This window comes from Oryzias latipes, chromosome 12 (assembly GCF_002234675.1).
Source record: "Oryzias latipes chromosome 12, ASM223467v1".
Classification (NCBI taxonomy): domain Eukaryota; kingdom Metazoa; phylum Chordata; class Actinopteri; order Beloniformes; family Adrianichthyidae; genus Oryzias; species Oryzias latipes.
Window position 1 is genome coordinate 13,000,714 of NC_019870.2, and position 19,808 is coordinate 13,020,521.

Here is a 19,808-nt window from a genome sequence, read left to right on the forward strand (position 1 = left end):
TCGAACCAAAATATTATTTTTACAAGAAACGAAGCTTTTATATTGCTTTTCTTTTTCCTGCCCCATGTGACTTACTAAAATAGAATATGAGCCCAAATTTACTTGGTTGGATCAAGTCTGTCTGACAACTTTGTAGATGTATAACAGATGTCACCAGTCTTAATGATGTGAATTAAGGAATGTTAGTTTGATTTGTCAAAAAGCAAAGATTTAACATTCCTACATAATATTCCCTTGGTTTAATGATTTGGTTCACTAGTGATTGTGTTTGGCTCCAGTTGACTCTTAATCTTAAAGATGGAGGAAAGGAGGAAGACATTTTCTCTCACATCATTGCTGCCACGTAAATGGTAGTTTTTTGCAGACACTGCGTGGAAATATTTAGTTGTTTTATGGATTGGTATATTTTAAGCATTTTTTGCAATACAAATAAGGAAAAAATACAGACAAAAAAAGGAAAAATCCATAGATCTTATAGATTGCAGAAATTTTAGGGCAGGAGTTGCTCAGGTGCTTGAGCAGGTCAGCCAATGATCAAAGGGTCGGCGGTTACATCCTCTGTTGCTGTGTCCTTGGGCCTCTGTGCCTCCAGTGTGAATGCATATATGAATGCCCCGGTGATGGTCAGAGGGGCTGTAGGCGTGTACTGGCAGCCACGCCTCTGTCAGTCTGCCCCAGAGAAGCTGTAGCTACATCAGTAGCTACCATCACCAAGATTGAATGAGGAGTGAATGGATACACATTGTAAGCACTTTAAGAAACACAGAAAAATCCAATCCATTATTATTATTATTACATCAAACATTATGTCAGAGATAATGAGACTTGAAGGATAATGGCTTATTTAGATCAGCTGTAAATTAATCATTAGTATTTTAATAGATGTTTAGTGTGTTTTAGAGGGTAAATTTACCATATTCTAGCTTTTAAATGAGTGTGTTTCAGATTGGTTGTGATTTATTTCAACCACAGCTACAGCAGGTCAAATGGTGGTAACATTTAAAAAGCAGGTGCAGCTGCAGCATAAATCCTCTCTGTTGGTTCTTACTTTTTGAGATTTGAAACAGAGCTTTATAAAGCTAAATTTTGGAGCAAATCTCCATCTTGAGCCTGAAGTGAGTTTTCCATCTTCTGCTGCATGCGGTGCTCACTCCGTGCACCTTGCACCTCCCTTCACTCCCCCCCCACCACCAGTCCCTCATTCCTCGTTGTGGTGCACATGGGGTGTCACAGGACTGAGCGAGCTGCTCTGTGCTCCAGCTGCATCTGCTTGTGTGCCCACAGGGGTCGGTGTGTGTGCACGGATGCATGTGCATGTGTGCACGCTCCCTATGCACCAGCTTCAGCCAGAAATTATGGAGGGAGCACAGGGATTGCAGGGCTTTGCACTTACCCAAGCCATTCACAGGCTCAGCATCGCACAGTTGATTCAGCACCTTGTTAATAGCGCACACATTAACTGCAGCGCAGATCAGAGGAGGAGTGCAGTTATGAAAGGGAGGGGGGGGGACATCTGTGTTGAGCAAATGTGTGCATGGTGCGTCTAGTGTGTGTGTTTGTGGGAGAAAGGGAAATCGAGGCAGTGAGTGCAGGAGGGAGAGAAGCAGCGGACGTGTGTTGGTGTGAGCAAGGGAGGAAAGGATGGCTGCTCATGCTTGAACAGCTTCACCTGCCCAAAAAGGAGGCAAACAAATTCAACAGAGCCTGAGTAACGCTCCAGAGGAAAGGATTTGTTCATCATTTGCAGGGAGGCAAAGCAGAAGAAAGAAAAAAAGATTTGGCAATGCCTGCTGAAGTGAAGGAGGTAAGTGTGCTGTGCTGGAATGGCTCTATTTGCTCCCATCAGGCTTTTTTCCCTCCTCATCCTGCAGAGAACTGTAGCCCTCCACGGCTTTGCGTTCTGCCTCTGTCATGATGAATGAAGCAGGCAGCAGTCGCTCCCTTGCATCTCAGTGCTGGTTGGTGCGATCTGCTTGGATGCAAACATCTCAATCCATGTGTTTTGCACGCCTGCAGAAAAGCGAATGTAAAAAAGAAAAACAAAACAAATGCAATCTTATAAGGAGAACTTTGATTGCATTACACAGAAAGGTTGTTCTTTGAGGGAGGGGGTTATGCTGCACACAATCTGGTAAGTGCGTTGCCATGATGTGTCGGCGAGGCATTAAATTAGACCATGCAGCATTTAATTATGACAGGATCACACGGAAATCAGGATTGAAAGCAGAGAAAAACTTTTTGAGATGGATTCTCTCTTTTCCTTTTTTGCATGGGTTGTTATTTTTGAGCTTTTGCCTTGCAGATAACGGAGTCTTTTCATCTGCATTTCCAACTCGATCTCCATATTTCAGCTTAAAACCAGAGCAACACTGATTCAACAGATACTAGAAGGCAGGACAAAGTTGTGACTAACGTTGTCTGACATCTGTAGGGTGATGTCATGTTTTATTATTGTGCAGGAGCATCACTATAACAGTGTTGCACTTTGATAAAAGCAAGGTGTCTGTTCAAGCTCATTGGTTTGAATCACTTTCCGATGGTTTTACTGATGAAACTGAAATCTATTTTTCTAACCATCAGTTTTCTTTTGAAAACTGATTTTTTTCCCCCCTCAAGTTTGAATCATGGCTTGTGTCTGTTGTGCCCTTGAGTAGGAATTAGATTACTCCCTGTCTCTCCTAAAATAACATCTCAGCATCTTGCTCCCATCATGAAGTTGATGGAAACGAGAAACAAATCATTCCATCTGCTCTGCTGCACCTAATATCTATTGTTTTGTTGCTTTTTTTTAAAAGCCAAGTCACATTTAGACCCTTCATTTTGACCTATTTGGCTCTGCGAACACACTCCATGTTGGTGCAGTGAGTTATTCAAATGAGCCTTGACTCACAGTGCCTTGGCCTCCACTGGATCTGACAGAGACTGCATAAAGGCCTGCGTCCAGCCTATTAGGATCCTCTAAATCCTTAATCAAGCTGTCTGTAAAGGACAGTGGATCCTCGGCTGCCTTTTGGCCAGGCATTTATTTACAGCTGCCTGACAATATCCAATCAACCTCCGTCCCCCCTCTTCTCGAAGTGTCGGAGCCAAGATCAGCTCCCGGCAGCCAGTTTCTCCCGGGTGATGCTTTCATCTCCCTTCTCCAACACATTTTCCACATAGATATGAGGAGCTTTTCTGTCAGGCGAAGGGGTTTGAAGTTCTGTCCCTCTTCTCGAACAAGCACCACAACCATGTTTATGCAATGAAGTTCAACTTACTGTTCTCTTTTGTACTGCAGCTTCAGGTGATTTACAAGTAAATCCATTTGAATGTAGTCTTAGCGTGTCCCTGGGCTAATTGTGACTGTGCATGACAATGAAACGTTTCACATTCATTTAAATTGTGTTTAAAAAAAAAGGAAAAATTGGTTTGGAGAACAGAGAAGTGCTCCATGACTCATAAGTAAGTCAGGATGGTTCCTTTTAAGTATTCTGTCATCTTTTTAATTAGTTGCTTGCGTCATTGTTAGAGTAATGGAACTTCTGGAGGAAAGCAGTTTCTCTTCTCCCATTGGGAGAAAGACTATGTTTTGAAATTTTAGGGTTTTTGTAAAAGAAATAAACAAGCAGATTGATTTGTCATTTTAAGTCTGCAAAATGCCTCTTTATGGTGTCAGCGGGACTTTTTTTTTGAACAAACTATTCAAGCTCAGTTTGTCACATACAGACACAGTTTGGCAAATACTTCATAAAAACTGTGAGGCTCAGGGCTCATTCTAACTTCCATGAGAAGTTTCATAAATACAAAAATTATTTGTGTATTTTTAACCACTACTGTGATTACAAAAAAAACGGAGCCATGGTGTAGCTTACATGCTGGCTCTTTTCTCGCAGTTGGATCTCTGAAAACCTGTCTGTGAAATGTTGGATTTCAAACGTGTCATCGTTTAGTCATGACGTTTTAAAAAAAGTGGCAAAAGTTGGTTGAAAACGTGCTTCAGACAAACAAAAAGAATAACTTGAAGATAGGACAATAAATATGGACATATCAAGGAAAGCTTATGTAAAGGAAATATCATGCATATCTTGTTATTACGCTAAAAGGTTCACTGGTTTGAATCCCCTAGCACAGTTGTCAAGCTCCAGGCCTCAAGGGCCGGTGTCCTACATATTTTCCAACCAACCTGCCATTGAAGCTCCTTATTGGCTAAACACACCTGATCCAGGTAATCAGCAGCAGATGAGACAGGATTTCTGAAAAACCAGCAGGAGGTCATGTGTGATTTATCTTTTTGTACCCAATGTTAGGTCATACAAAGCCCACTATTTTTAAGTTTTCTTCTTTTTATTTTTTAGCTTGATATTACTCAAGATTCCTTGTTGTACAAAGTCCAACTAGTAAAGGAGAGTTGGCACAAAAATCTCAATATAAACAAAATCAGTCCGATTTCTCAGTTGTGTAATCAGACTGAAAAATTCCTTTGTTAGAGATCAAGTCCCGAACCTTGCATTACAAACCTGCATTACATCAGCTCAGTTGCTGTTTTGGTTCAGTTGTTCCACTCCAAGAACGGATTGCATTCAGACAGAGTGAACCAAGGCTCAGTCCAATTGGAAATGAACCGAAACCACCTCCAAAGATGGGTTCGAGAGTGGTTTCCTTGTCCAGGGTCTATCGGAGGAAACAAACTCTGGTTCCTTTAAAGCGAACCAAATGTGTCCAGACTGAATGCACCCTCAACTTTTAAAATCCAGCTTGAAATTAAATAGTTGGTATAAAACAAATGTTAACTTAAATGGAAACAGATATCGGTTTCCGTCAAAAGAGTATAGGCAAGAGTTGGAAACAGGAAGTAGCATCTAAGTGATGAAGGAAACAGCTGGAATATAAAATAAGATGATGTGCTCTCTTAGTAAACCTGAAACACAATACTTACCATGTTTTTAATTATGACCTGGACATAAAAAAATATATCCCCATAGTTTGATCTTTACTTAGAAAATGCCAAAAATTACTACTAAAAAAATCCACAAATTAATTTTCCATTGATGAAATTTCCTGGCTTTTATTTATTTACAAATTTAGTGAGTAAAAGTTTCACTTTTTTTTTAGAAATAATTTATAATAGAGATATAGAGATAGATGACCATAAATATTTTATTTTTAAAAAACTCAAAAAGTTCACATTAATCAAATAATTAGACCTTGAATTTGCGAATCAAAATTTAATTATTACTACATTGTGGCAGTAATACTCAGCACAACCTCAGTTGGTTTTAGTAATAATTAAAAACATAGTTAATATTAAAATAGATGTTATTTATTGTTTGTCTATTTATAAAGTTCTGGCGAATAAAAAACGTTTCTAAGAAACCACTTATATTTCTAAATCTGCTTCATCTAAGCAGTAATGCTTAACTGTTTGTAGTTTTTGTATTCTTAAAAAATGCTGACTTTTAAAAGCATTTTTTTGCAGTTTAATTTATTTCTAAGTTGGTCTTTATATGCATTTCATGTTATCTTTCTCATATTTTCCATAACACTGCTTTCCAGTGACCAAATCTTTGAAAAACCTCCAAAACAAAGTGCACAGAAATGCTGAAGCTCCAGATGAAAGCTCTGTAAATCTTTTAAAAACTCAGAAATTCAGGAGAACACCTTCACTCAGAAGCAACATTCTTTGAAATAAAGAGAACTATAATCATCAAAGAACAAGTTAGATGTGTGATAACTCTGAGAGGTTACTCTGGGAGTTCTGCCAGAGCTCCCCATTTAGTGGAATCAGTAGTGTTGACTTCTGTCAAGAAAACAAGCCAAAAGTATGAAAAGTTAAAGAACAGCACGTGTAAAATTAATTTAGTACCCAGTTCTATGATGTATAACAGCACGCTGCAAGAATTTGGCTTAAATTGTAGAAGACTTCTCAGACCAAAGAAAAGCTGCAGGAGCATAGGAAGAAGAGTTTGAGAATTTTGAGACATTTGTATCTAAGAGTCTTGTCAACTAACAACAGGACTCTATTTAATGCTGGGCTGTGATCCTTAAAAACACCAAAAAACAATCAAAGTAAAAATTCAAAAGTGGAGTATAATGGACTTGTCCAGGGTGTACCTGTGCTTAACAGTAGCCAGGTCAGGCTCTGGCAACCCCATGATCCCAAAAGGGATATTGCGGACCAGGAGAATGGATGGATAGATGGAGTTTAATTGCTTTTTCCCCCACAAAGTCCTTAGTGTCTATGAATGTGTGTTGTTTAGGAGCAAAGTTTGGAGGAGCTGCCTCCATTCACTCCATCACATAAAGACAAGGAGTCAAACCAGGAAAACCCAACCTCCACAGATGAACTGGACACGCCCACTTCCATTGCCTCGGTGATGACCTCCACCAATGAAAGCTCCACAGAAACTGACACTCCACACCAGACGGACACAGAGGTCCGTCCCAACCTTTTTTTGATTCACTTTGATTCTTTGATTCTGTGGGACAACAAAACTTTGTCCCTTTAAACCTCTTTTTTTTAAATTGCTGTAAAAAACTAGTAAAAGGAGAATGTTTTAACATAACCAGACAATTAAATATCCTGCTATTTGTTTTGTCTAGTTTTGTCAAAAAGTTGCTGACCTCAAGTTGTTTCATCAGAGCTCAATCCAAAGCCATTTTCAGCTAAGAGGATTTCATTATTCTTTGGCACGAAAGCTGAATTCATTATTTATGGACGGCTCACAAAGCCAGACGTGTGCTGAAACAATGATGATTGATGTTCTCTTTAAAAGACATAAACTCACAAAGTAATGTTTTGGCAGCTGAGCATGAATCAAGCTAAAATTTAACTGCTGGGATGTAAATGCAGAGAGGTAAACGTGCAAACTGCTTGGATGCTTTTTTTTAAACCTTAGATTGATTCCTTCTTTGTGTTTATCCTTCAGGAGTCCAAGGTGTTGGAGCAAGAGAGTGAAAAGATTCCTAGTGATGTGCAAGAAAACCCAGAGAGCGTCCATGCTCCAGGAAAATCTTATTCTGCGTTACTTTCTGCGGTTCCGGAAAACGCTTCCACTCAGCAGCCTGTTTCTCAGCCAATTGCTGAGGCCTGTGAATCTGTCACACCGACCACAACAGCCACCAGCGCCGCCACAACAAACCCACAACCTCAGCAAGTGGCGCCTGCTGCTGAGTCTCCCACGGTAACCACAGACGCCCACAGCAGAGTGTACACCCTTCCCGATGCCTTCAGGGGCGTACGAAGTGACCTTTACGCAGGATATGGAAGTCTTTCTCGCTTCAGCATCCATGGCTACCTGCCCACCAAAAACTTCCAACCAGGCGCTCACTACACCCTCCCCTTCCTCAGAGACAGCTACACCCCAACATGCATCAGTAGTCAAATGGAGGAGGACAGAGAGAACCTGCTGGACAAGAAAAGCGATGACTCAGCTGCCGATTACCAAACATTGGGAGGAATCCACCAGTTTAGGCCCATTACCACCATGGAGCTGTTCAGGGAGCCCTCAAGGACCAGGTAAGAGGATTCTACATCAGATTAAAAGCTTCTGATCCCACAGGGAGAGATGTGTGAAAAGCCATAATGTTCTGAACAAGCAATAAGACAAATGTTGTGAGCTCCTGTAACATCTAATGTCTTTCAAGCCTCTCTTCTGTTTATCCAGCTCCCTCTTTCCTCTGCTCCAGCATCTTTTTTTAACCCTCCTATTTTGGCCCATTTTCCCACCTGTCTTCCTTTTGCTGTCCTCCTCCATCCCGCTCTTCCTCTTTTCCTCCTCCTTTTATCCACTTCGCAAAAAGCCAGTCCAATCAATCATCATAAAATGACGAGTATTACTCTAATCAAGACTGTTTTAAATCAATTTCCTTTTTTTTTTCTTTGGAAACAAAATCTTTTTCGAGCAAAAATTGCGTCATGCTGCTGGATATTTTACTAGGATGACTGATAATTGCCAGAGAATGTGTAAAAATTTGTCAAAGATGTTAAATCACTGGGAAAAAAAGAAATAGATGCTCTGATCACATCTGAAACATTTATTTAATTAAATATATTGTGCAACTTTTGTGAAAAAATCCTACTTGACAATACAACTTTACACAGAAATGGAAATGTAAGTGTTGTGACATTTCTTAATTGGCTTTCCCGCTTTTGGCTGGTGATGGGATTTTCTGGAGAAATTATTTCTTTTTTCCCCTCTGTGTGTCATACGTGATTGACTGACAAAAAGCTGGAAAAAGTTTTTAGGAAGGACTTGCTGATAGCTGTCTTTTACTTTAACTGGATGTATGAACAAAGCTTTGAAGACTAGTTTGAACAGGAAGCTGTTGGACTGTATTTCTGTGGTATTTTGATCAAATCGCCTCACACACACACACGCATGCACGCACGCACGCACGCACGCACACACACCTCACCTAAAGCTCTAGAACCTGTGTCAACGTCAGAAATTAGGACATGTCAGTCTTTTTTAACAGCTACGTTCTGCTTCAGCAAACAAGAAAGCAGCAGAGAAAAGATCAAGACCCCCCCCCCCATGCTCCCCCAGCTGTCATTAACACACATGTTCATTCACAGCTTTGACATCTAAACATCATCAACTCATAACAGGCTCACTAGAATGCACACAGGTCGGGTTAGTCTTCAGCACAAATCCTTGCGGTGTTAACAAACAGGTCTAAAAATATAACGGCAGCCACAAGATTAAAACTGAACAACATTTTGAGCAAATTTTAAACTTATTGATGCTAAAAATGGTCAATAAATAAATAGTTACCAGTATAAAACTTGTGTTTTACTACTTTCATAATTAAAGTTTTCAAAAATAGCACAATCTTTGGGTTTAAAAGGAAAAATTACACCATTGACATTCACTGCAAACATCATGACCAAGCTGAGTTTGTCTTGTTCTCAGTTTTTACATTATGAGGTAATCTTAATTGTTTTTAACAAGTTCCACGTGTAACATTTTTGCTGTGTCTTATTGCCAGTTTGATTTTAATAAACACAAATTACAATGCTACATGATCGAATAATAATTCATATTTTCCATTTATTACCAAAATCCATTTAGTTTGGTTCTAAAAACATGATCAATATAAATAATTATTAATAATTATAATTCAATAACTTTAGTTATCATTACATTATATTATATCATATATTAAGTTAATACAATGTTTGGGACAGATTGGGCCAGCTTCTGCTGGGATACACATTTGTAAAATAATTACGAGACAAATCAACATTTTGTTTCATAAATCAGTGATTCTTCATAGTTTCACTGCATCCATGACCTAATTTTACAAACAGCACATTTTAGCACAAATGTCATATTTTAGCCCAAAGTATTCTGAACAAAGCAGTTACATGATTGTGGCAGATTTCAGGCTTCAGGACGGCTTTAACTTACAGAACAACTACAGGTTCAAAATGCTTCACTATCATTTAACAACAAACTGGTGTAATTTAAGCAGAAAAGCTCTAAGATCAGTCAGGCAGTGAGAAAAATAAATCTTATGCAGATGACGGTACCGTCTGCTTCTGGCTAAATTGCTGCTGGTTCCACTCCTGCAATGTTTGATGTATTATTTGAGCTAATTTAGTGTACTGCTTCTGCACAGCAGCTTTAATGCACCACGTGGTGAGTCTGTAGTGCTCTACATGACCGAAGAGATGTTAGGCTTTGTATTTTGAACAGCACTGCAGAATGGCTGAATCACCACAGAAGGAGCATGGATTAGGACAAGAGGTTTATTTTGAAGGCTTTACGGGAGGAACAGAAACCAGCTGAAACAGTATTTTAGAAAAATAAGTCATACAACAATGTACATTTATTTGAGTGTAAATAAAGATTGATAAAACATTAATTATTGGTTTGTTCTTCTATTATAGCAAAAATCGGCTACAATCTGTGAGGGGAAAAAAAGAAATATAGCGGCAAAGTTAAATCAACAGAGCTATTTTTCTTATCCATGCAGACAATAATTTGTGTCAAACTCCAAACCTGCAGAGACATTCAGAGAAAGCCTCTGCCATGTTCCTGTAAGTCAGCAGGAATAATGGAAAGACAGATGGACAGCAGTTAAGTTGCAGCTGGTATCAATCGGGATGGCAGCCTCGCTGCAGCTGATAAATAAGGAGGTCTCTTCTGTTATTGCCTGCCGGAAGCGTCTCCTTGGCCCACAGAAAGTGATAGAACTGTTTACTAAAGGTTTCACTGAGGCTCAGCTTGTGAATTACAGAAATCCAGTTGAAACAACTTTAAAATGTTAAATGTCTACGAAGCAGACTGACACATCTGAGAATGACTCGATGAAACTTTGCCAAATTCAATCCAGTGCGAATTATTGCACATAGATAACACATTTACCTAACAATTCCACATGTGCTGCAAAGAAATATGGAAAGACCAGTAAAGCGAAATAAAAGAGAGAATTGAAAAAGACAAATAGACAGATCTTAAGAACTTAAAAAACACTGATCAACAGAAAGTCCCACTCCAATCCCCTTTTGACCTATTGTAAAAATGTTTCCCGTGGTCTTTTAGATGAATATGCCATTTGAAGCCAAAATCAAAAAAACCTGTGTCATTTCCTAGGACATAATTTCTGCAGAGCGGCTATAGTTCATTAGAAATTCACCTCTAAGTTGTGGGCAGGACCGTTGGCACAGAGCAACCCTGCCACCCTTTCCAGTCATCCATAACTTAGAACTGTTTACATGCTAGCTTACATACAACCAAATATTAACGGTGCAACAAAAATGGCGACCAATATTGGAGCAATCTAGCCGTACAACTCAGACAAGGAAAAAATGAAAAAGTACATGGATCTAGCTGTCTGTGAGTGGATGCATCAGGATGGCACAGAGCAGGGAGCTTGTGGTCCGCCCAGTGCATTTTCTACGTTACAACTAAGCTCTTTTTCAAGCTGCATTTTTTCATCTGCTCCTGATTCAAAACTATTTCAATAAAGAAATACTCAGAAATGCATTATTGAGTTTAATTTTCTTCTTATATTCCCTCCCTCATAAAAAACTGTTTGAAGAATATGTAAAAAAACACCAAAAACACAACTTTCATCTGAGTGGGTCTTCAAGATTCGACTTATGTGGCTTCAGTGTGAGGCTCTTTTAGCTTGGGAATGACATTTGCAGCTTAGATTAAGCCACTGCTGTATGTTCAAGGTTTGTATTTAAGTCATTTCCATATATAAATTTGATTCAGTGTTATCAAGATATTCATAATTCTCTTCATATTTATTTTCCTTATTTGGATTATTTGAGCACTGCTTGAGATAAACAAAATAGATCCAAAAAATTACCAGGTGAGCAGAAACAAAGTCTGTTCTGGGTAAAGAAAGGTTATTTGTAGATCAATCTGTAAAATGTAAAACAAAATAAACAGAGCTCAACACCCTTCCATAAATTAAAAGTGGGTTAAAAGAAGGAGGTGATATTTTGTTGATTTTAGGATCAGAGAAAAAGTGAACGTGGTTTTTTGTAAGCTCCAAAAAATAACACTAATCTGTTTTCATAGTTCCCACAATGAAACAGCAAGCTTTAAAATCACCAGCCTTCCATGCAGTAGACCAGACTGATTTAAAATAAACGGAAATGCTGAGTTTCATGTTTTTTGGTCCTTGCAAATTCCTTAAATGTGATTTACAAATATTTGACCCCTCCAAACAATAATAAATTCTTAAACTTGCTCGATGACAACAAAAATGTTGTTTTGTGTGGAAAGAAAATCACCTATAACTCAAAGCTAAGTCTATTTCTTGATCCAAACTGTATGTTTCTTCAGGAGTGGCTATGATGAGGCCTTCATGGCCCAGCTGGAAGGAACCCTGAACCCTTTCTTCCAGGCCATGTGCCGCGCACAGACTCTGCAGATTCCCCACAAACGCAGCAGCATGGTGAGCCTGGACAGCATTCGAAGAGACCCGCGCTGGCGAGACCCCAACCTGCATGAAGTGATCTCAATGCTCAGCCACCCTCTGGATCCCGTCAAGTCCAACGCGGCTGCCTATCTGCAGCACCTGTGTTATGAGAATGACAGGATCAAGCAGGAGGTCCGTCAGCTGAACGGGGTTCCGATCTTGGTGGCGTTGCTGGACCATCCTAAGGCTGAGGTCCATCGCAAGGCCTGTGGGGCTTTGCGCAACATATCATATGGAAAAGACCACAACAACAAAATAGCCATCAAGAACTGTGGCGGGATCCAAGCTTTAGTTCGGCTGCTGAGGAAGTCCAGCAGCATGGAGGTCAAAGAGTTGGCCACAGGTACAGAATAACTTTGTAAACTCTAGTGCAACTATTTGCAGTTCTTCAAGCTTCTTCTGCTCCATTTGCAGGGACTCTGTGGAACCTTTCCTCACACGAGCCTCTCAAGATGATGGTCATCAACCAGGGGCTTCAAACTCTGACTGATGAAATCATCATCCCACACTCAGGCTGGAGAAGGAGAGACTCAGCTGACTCCTCAAAGCTGCAGAGCGCCGAGTGGACAACCGTCTTTAAGAACACATCTGGGTGTCTGAGGTGGGCCTGCCTGCAGCGTTTACACACAATCGGAAAAATGGAGAGGTGTTTGCTGACAGTTTCTCCTGCAGGAATGTCAGCTCGGACGGGGCAGAAGCTCGACAGAGACTGAGGGAGTGTGAGGGGCTGGTGGCAGCGCTCCTTCATGCCCTGCAGTCAGCCGTCATCAACAAGGACACAGACAACAAGGTTTTTCACAGCGATTTAAATGTTTTATATAAAACTGTGTCATTTATGAAAGCTAAAATATGTGAATAAATGTTTCAATAAATGTTTTTAGTGTTTCTAAATATAAAATGATTTATTCTTAATGTCTGATTTGCCAAGCTTAATCAGAAATGCAGTATAATTACAATAAATGTAAAAGTTCTTGACATTTTTTAAAACTTTGACTTCCATTTGAGAAGAAAACAATCTGTATTTTATCCTTTTTTTGTTTTGTTTTAGGACATCTGAATAAAACTTGTTTTTATTGCTCTAAATGTAGTCAGTGGAGAACTGCGTTTGCATCCTCCGAAACCTGTCCTATCACGTTCACAAAGAGGTACCTGGAACTGAGCGGCTGCAGGAGCCCCATGCTTGTCACCTGAGATCAGTGGGTCTTCAGAAGAAGAAAAATGAGCCAGACAGCCTTGCTGGAAAAAGACCTAAAGGTAGACTGCGCAGTGGCTCCTGATTTTCATCATCTTTTGTTCTTGTAAAGGAATTTTGATCAAGTGTTTTTTTTGTAGAAAGTTCCAAATCTTGAATCTGAATTACTCTGTTCCGAATGTAAATTTGAACATGCAGATCAGGATGTGCTGTTTTCTTTCAACTATTGTTTTAGTTTCAAAACTGCACAATCATAATTCAAAAAACACTGGGAATGCTTCTAAAATAGATCAAAAGAAGATCGCAGAGGGATTTTAAGACCATTTCCTTTTTCCCCAACATTTTTATTTTTTACTTCCTCAGTCTCCATATAAGGATTTAACTCTAAATGTGCTGGTTAGCTTGTTGAAAGATGTCTTTTCTACATTTGGTGCAGCAAAAAAGCCAATTTCATAACTCATAGAGCTGAAAAATGACATTAAACACATTCATTTGATTTAGTTATCAGCTGACACCCAGAACATAATAGACTGCAGCAGTTTATGCTAATGACTTTGTTGAGAGTGTGCAATCGAAGATTTCAAGTTTTATGGCTTTCAGCAAGACTGCAACACAGAGTCTGGCTGGCTAATCTAATCTGCCGCTCAGTCTGACCACACGGAGGAGCTGTGTGTGTTCTGCCCCTGCTGTGTCCTTTAGCAGCATAACCTAAACTCTGACATTGTCCTATCATCTTCCTCCTTTCTATTCTTTAGAGGAATGGTTCACTCAAGGTTAGTCTACTCATTATTCCTGAATGTTTTCAAAGCAGAGTTTGTGCCAGAGTGTTTTTGCTGATGGGCTGTACTAGTGTTTGTGAGCATGACAGTTTGTGATTTGCATGTTGGAAAATTTAATATGAAGCGCATTTATGCTCACACTAATGGAGACTATTTTTGTTCAAACTTTTACTGTAAAGGAGCCCCATTATTGGACACATCCTCCTCATCCAGCAGTCCCATCAACAGGCACATGTGCATTAACCTGCATTCTATTTGCAGTGTAAGCATGACTTTGGTATGCCTGGCAGGAGAAACCATTAAAATGCAGTGCCACACATCAGCGCCTTGCAGACTTCCAGAACAAAAAACAGAATGACCCGCTACATTTTACCTGGCTGCATTGAAAGCGCCTCCAAACACTGCATGGCCCTTCATTCCTTTCATTCCTTTCACTTCTCTATGTATTGTGTTCAGTGCTCTTGAGTTTTTAGCCCAGCCTTCACTTTGAATAAAGAAAAAAACTGAAAGAGAGAGGAAGAAAAAAACTCGGAAGCACTGCAGGCCTGAACACAGTCATTAGAACAGAGATCAGAGCTTAGTTTCTGCCTCCCACGCTGCAGCCAGTGAATGCAGATCAGAATGACAATAATGTTAGCCTTCAAGGTTAGCCCTGCAATTCTTGTATGCCTTTCAGCACTGACTCAGTTAGAGGAAAGCAAAAAAAAAAACCTGAAGGAGGCTCCTGGATTTACAATTTTCTTCTGTGTGGTTTCAGTTAAATAATTTGATTAAAACCCTGCTGGCTTTTAAACTAATAGTGCTTCTTTCTGTGGTAAAGGTTTGGAACTGCTGTACCAGCCAGAGGTGGTGCGGCTCTACCTCTCCCTTCTCACCTGCAGTCACAACCACAACACCCTGGAGGCAGCTGCAGGAGCACTGCAGAACCTCGCTGCAGGACAATGGGCTGTGAGTAACGCTCAAAATTACATTCCTTCACACCGCTACAGGGGTTGCGATAGAAAGTGTGAACGAATCTTTTGATTTCGGTGATGAAAAACTTGCTTTGACCCTAACACAGGCACAAAAGTTTTTGTTCTACATGAGCTGCGGATCATCATCCTCTCTGCTGCCTTGTTTGAAGCACTTCCAGCCTCTTAAGCCTCCTAGAAGAAGAGAGGGTTCATGTAGAGTTGTGCTGTAATGAAAACTTCAAAAATCAGACAGCAGAGTTCAGGGTCAAACAAGACAAAAGCAACAGTGAGCTTTAAGGCATCCGCGCTCAAAGCCTTTTTCTCAGCTGGTCGCGTTTGTTTTTGCTGCGACATCATTAATCAACTTAATGAAAATGTGCAGTGACCTTGTCATCGGCATTCACGATCAGAAATATCTTGAGCGTCTTTCTGCCTGAGCGGCTTAATATGTCTTAAAAAAATAGCGACTTGAGTCAGAAAGCACCGTGAATGTCATTGTCATTTATGATGAAAGGTTGCTTTCACATTAAAGAACTCCGGTAATCCTTTGAAGTCATAAACATGTATGGGGGAGCGTGCTCCAGAGCTTTAATATGCATTTGTTTGTGTGTGATGATTCTGTGCTGACAGTGGTCCAGCTACATTCGGGTGACGGTCAGAAAAGAGAAAGGGTTGCCTGTTCTGGTGGAGCTGCTGCGCTCAGATGTGGACAAAGTTGTGCGAGCCGTGGCCATTGCTCTCCGCAACCTCGCCATTGACAAACGGAATAAAGACTTAATTGGTAAAGTCCTTTTACCCATACATGTGTGCACAAAGATCAATGCAGACACACTCACCATGTTTGTCCTTGCAGCCAATTACGCCCTGAGAGAGCTCGTTGGTAATTTACCATGTGGCCAACAGCACCCCGCAAAGAATTTGGAGGGTGACACAGTGGTGTCCATCCTGAACACAATTCATGAGATCATCACAGACAGCCCTGAGAATGCTCGAGCACTTGTGCAGTGTCATGCTGTGCAGAAACTGGTGGCCATCAACAAGTCAAGGTACAGCAGCATCACAGAACTTCTCCTCTGGGAGGATGGGTGTTCTTTGTTCTTTGTTTTTGTCTCTTTTGTTTCCAGGTTTTGATAAGTAGTTTAGTTCTTTTTGATCATCACTGCCGTTTTGTAGGAGTTTATCAGCCCTAGGTGCTTGGTTTTCTTTGGCTTGCCCTTCATTCGTTCCATGTTCGGATTTGTTTGTCATGGTTGAACTCATGTCATGCACAACTTCATAAAGACCCACTCCAATTAAAATAGTGTTTTTTTTACATGTTCTTGTAGCATTTTTCTCATGATGGAGGACATACTGTGTGTTGAGAAAATTAATCTCAACCTTCAAAAATAAGAAAAATGATGTTTTAAATCAGTCTGATATTATTATTGAAGAGATTCCAAATTAGATTGCCGTTAGTGTTACTGACCGTGAGTGTCAGCGCACTGTCTTGATATTATGAGCATCAGCGCTGTCACTGAGCTTAATTATTCAGACAGTTGTGTCTCGAAGCCGATCTCTCTTTTATAACGCAATGATGTGTTGTCAGCCAATCCACACGAGAGACCAAGGCAGCCTCCCATGTCCTCCAGACAATATGGACCTTCAAGGAGCTGAGAAACTCGTTGAACAAGGCAGGATGGAACAAGAGCCACTTTAAGGTATCTGTTGAAAAATTGATGCTTTGCAGGAAAAGAGAAAATTGGGGGCGTCAAGTCTGAAGAGAATATTATATTTTCAATAAGACGGTTTTTTGCCAAAAAAAATAGGAAAAGTGTAATTATGCCCAGCTTGAAAAGCCTTTTTTCTCTTCTGTCTTTGAAAGCCAACAACCAGCGGAGCAGCAAAAAAATCCAAGAGCGGCAAACAAGGCATTGATGACATCACCTCACCTCTGATGGACAAAAATCAAGGTCGATAAAATCTGTGCATGAATTCCTGTGAAAAGTTAGAAATTATCCTCGGTGTTTCCACATCATCTCCCAGACAGAAAATTTTTACTTTAAGACGATATTTTTTCCACAATGTAGCCATAAATCAGTGACATGCTGTGAGGGTAATCAGTGCACAGGCTCGCTTTATTAACAGTCTGTTAATGGTAGAACAGTCTCTCCCAGAGGCAGTACAGCCACACGCTTCAACGCTCACTTTTCCGATGAAACCATTTTTTTGGTTGTTTTTTTCTAAAAAAGAAACACATGCTTGGAAAACAAACGACCGCCAACTTCCTGTAAATACATACATTTTCTAACATTCATGTTAACAATGAAAAATGAACTGTTGTATGGTCTTTTACTGCAGAAATCAAGCCAACATTCATGACATATAAATATAAAAATAGATCTGTTTAGTTACTCATTTCCTTTGTGAGTATATTGACTTTCTGCTCAAATTCATAATTTCTTTATGTGCTCAGTCACATAGATTACAAATGTGTAGGAGAAAACATTTTTTTTATTGTTAACACAAGAGGAAAATCAACATTTATTTCCCTAAAAAAGCTCAAAAGCACATTTCTCCTGGAAAATTCCTTATATATTCCTTACCAGACCCCAATTTGTTGGCAATGGTATGGACCTTTTTTAAGCCCTTAAATTCTTAAGCTTGTGTTTCTTGTAAGTTTAATTTAATTTAAGTAATTAATTTAATTCTGCTATATGACTTATGTTTTGTTTATTGTGCTGAAATTTGGACCTGGAGTCTGTAATAAAAGTTCTATTCTATTCTATTCTATTCTAAATAAAGGTTGGAAGCTTATTAGGTTTATGCATCCTTTTGAGTCATACTAATCAAGATTTTTTGTTCTTGTCATTTCTTCTATTTCTGCCCATATGTGTACAATTACTGTAATGCTAACAAGTCTTCCATAGTGGATATATATATGTATATATATTTTTTTCACGTTTGTGCAGATGTTTATTCTACCTTAGAGCCAAATGGCAGAGCTGGAGATGGAAAGGGGCCTGCAGTGGAAAGAGACCCACTTCAGGTAATCCACCCACTAATTGCATCCATGTTATGTGATATGTAGACACAAAATAAACACTCTTTGTTCCCCCAGTTTGGGATTGTGTGATATTTTATAGTAGACTTTAATTTCTTCTGGCAACTAAAAATGTTTTTGCTGACTGATAAAGACTGGCTGTGCTCCTGATGCAGGCGACGAGTGAGAGGAAACACTTCATCCGAGCTGGCAGGCCTGCAGTGGGCCTCATGGACAACAAACCTCCACCGCTGGACTCCTGGGTGTAAGCTTAGGAGTTCGTCCAGTCAAGCTCATCAAATCCCATAAAGGCACTTTTCTCTGTTAAAAATCCAGATTTAATCTTTTGGATGGTTCTTGTACAAACAAACATCCTTGTTTACAGGACTTATTGTGCCAAACACTGACATACATTCATGGATTTATCATTTATTGTACTAAACTGAGTGACTGATTATGTGTGACAAATAAAATAGCCCAAATATGCAAACTGTGTTAAAAATATGATCCCAAAGAATATATGACCAGTTTAGGTTGAAGTTTGAAATCAAGCTAGCAAGATCTGAAGTGGCATGTGGATATTTTATGCTCCACCACCATAGTTCTACTTTAAGATACTTTTTGATCAAAACTTTTCCCTTCGTTTTTTATGTTTCATTTTTTTTGACACATTTAGGACAATATATGAGCCTTTCCTCCAAATGATTCAATATTTGGTTTGTTCTCAATAAATCTAAGTAGATTACAGAGTCTTTACTGCATTTGTGTGAAGTTAAGAAAAAAAGAGTGTACATGTGTAACAAAAGACTGTTAATATCCAAATTAAGGCATTTATATTGTAATGTTTATTGTAATAACCATTATATTAAGAGTTATTTATGTGTATTAGCCAATACTGATAAGTGATGCAGTTTTGCTTTGCAATGATCCTTTTTGCATTGCCATGTTGAATGAAAATAAATGCTTTGCATAGTTTCTTTATTATTTGTCCTTTATTTTTATGCAATAGAGTAAAGTTTATGTTGTTGTACTTTATATCTGCTTGCATATCAGAGACCGGCCCAGTGACGTTGTAAGATCCAGAGCCCTCTTTGGTCCCAGCAAGGGTAAAAATTGTTTGTGCACAAATTGAATAAATAAAGATCTTTTTTTATCTTATTTTATTTTTTGCATCTGTTTTTCCTCAAGAAAACGCATTGAGCAATTTTGTTATATATATATTTATATAAATAATTATAATAAAAATTTTGAATTGTGAACAAAATAGAATATTTTAACTTGGAAAAACAACTTCAGGCACCAAAGGTTAGTTTTATAACTATTTGTATTTACTTTTTTTTTATTATTTTTATTTTTTGCACAGTAAAAAAAGTCACTTTCTGGGATTACATGGGCTCTGCAGCTATGCAAAACCTTGGTTCATTTCTATATTTAGTGGTTTTTAAATAATTTCCATCACTATTAGTATTACTATTTCATTTTTAAGTAAATGCAAAAGTACAAAAACTAATTACCATTGATGAAGGACTGTAAAAATGAAATTAAATCTAACAATTTAATCTAATAACAAAAAGGTTTGAATATATATATTCTTACGATCCAACCAGATCAATTTGTCTGAGACAATTGTTCATCCAATCAACATATACCATTATAAAATCGTTTTAAAATCAAATAAATCAAATGTATTGATAAAGGGAAAATGCCATTTAGGCACTGTGCATCATAGCAGAGAACAAACGTGATGGCGGCAAAAAATGATCAATCCATCATTCCAGTCCACTGTGTGGAAACACTTTGAATTTAGCAGACATTTGACCATCCAGTATTCTTGAATGTTCTAATAATGTTCTATTTGGATTATTTTGATGTGGAAAAGCAACAGTGGGCTTGACTTTAGGAAACTATATTGTGAATGGATTTGACATTAATTCTTGTTTACT

General features: G+C 39.0%; 1 protein-coding gene across 3 annotated transcripts; it reads left to right on the plus strand.

Moving 5' to 3' along the window:
• The first annotated feature begins 1,335 nt into the window (after window positions 1-1,335).
• LOC101157472 (armadillo repeat protein deleted in velo-cardio-facial syndrome homolog) lies at window positions 1,336-19,023 on the plus strand. 3 transcript variants are annotated; one of them, XM_011481788.3, is made up of 15 exons: window positions 1,340-1,804; window positions 6,240-6,416; window positions 6,909-7,498; window positions 11,787-12,265; window positions 12,337-12,523; window positions 12,595-12,712; window positions 13,011-13,176; window positions 13,870-13,887; window positions 14,714-14,841; window positions 15,477-15,627; window positions 15,700-15,892; window positions 16,432-16,543; window positions 16,708-16,795; window positions 17,795-17,871; window positions 18,042-19,023. In XM_011481788.3, the coding sequence occupies exons 1-15, from the start codon at window positions 1,784-1,786 to the stop codon at window positions 18,132-18,134; spliced, it is 2,598 nt and encodes an 865-aa protein (XP_011480090.1). In that variant the 5' UTR covers window positions 1,340-1,783; the 3' UTR covers window positions 18,135-19,023. The 3 variants fall into 3 exon arrangements, with proteins under 3 accessions (XP_020563316.1, XP_020563317.1, XP_011480090.1); XM_020707657.2 differs by lacking the exon at window positions 13,870-13,887 and having other exon boundaries at window positions 1,336-1,804; XM_020707658.2 differs by lacking the exon at window positions 6,240-6,416 and having other exon boundaries at window positions 1,337-1,804.
• Window positions 19,024-19,808: the final 785 nt, after the last annotated feature.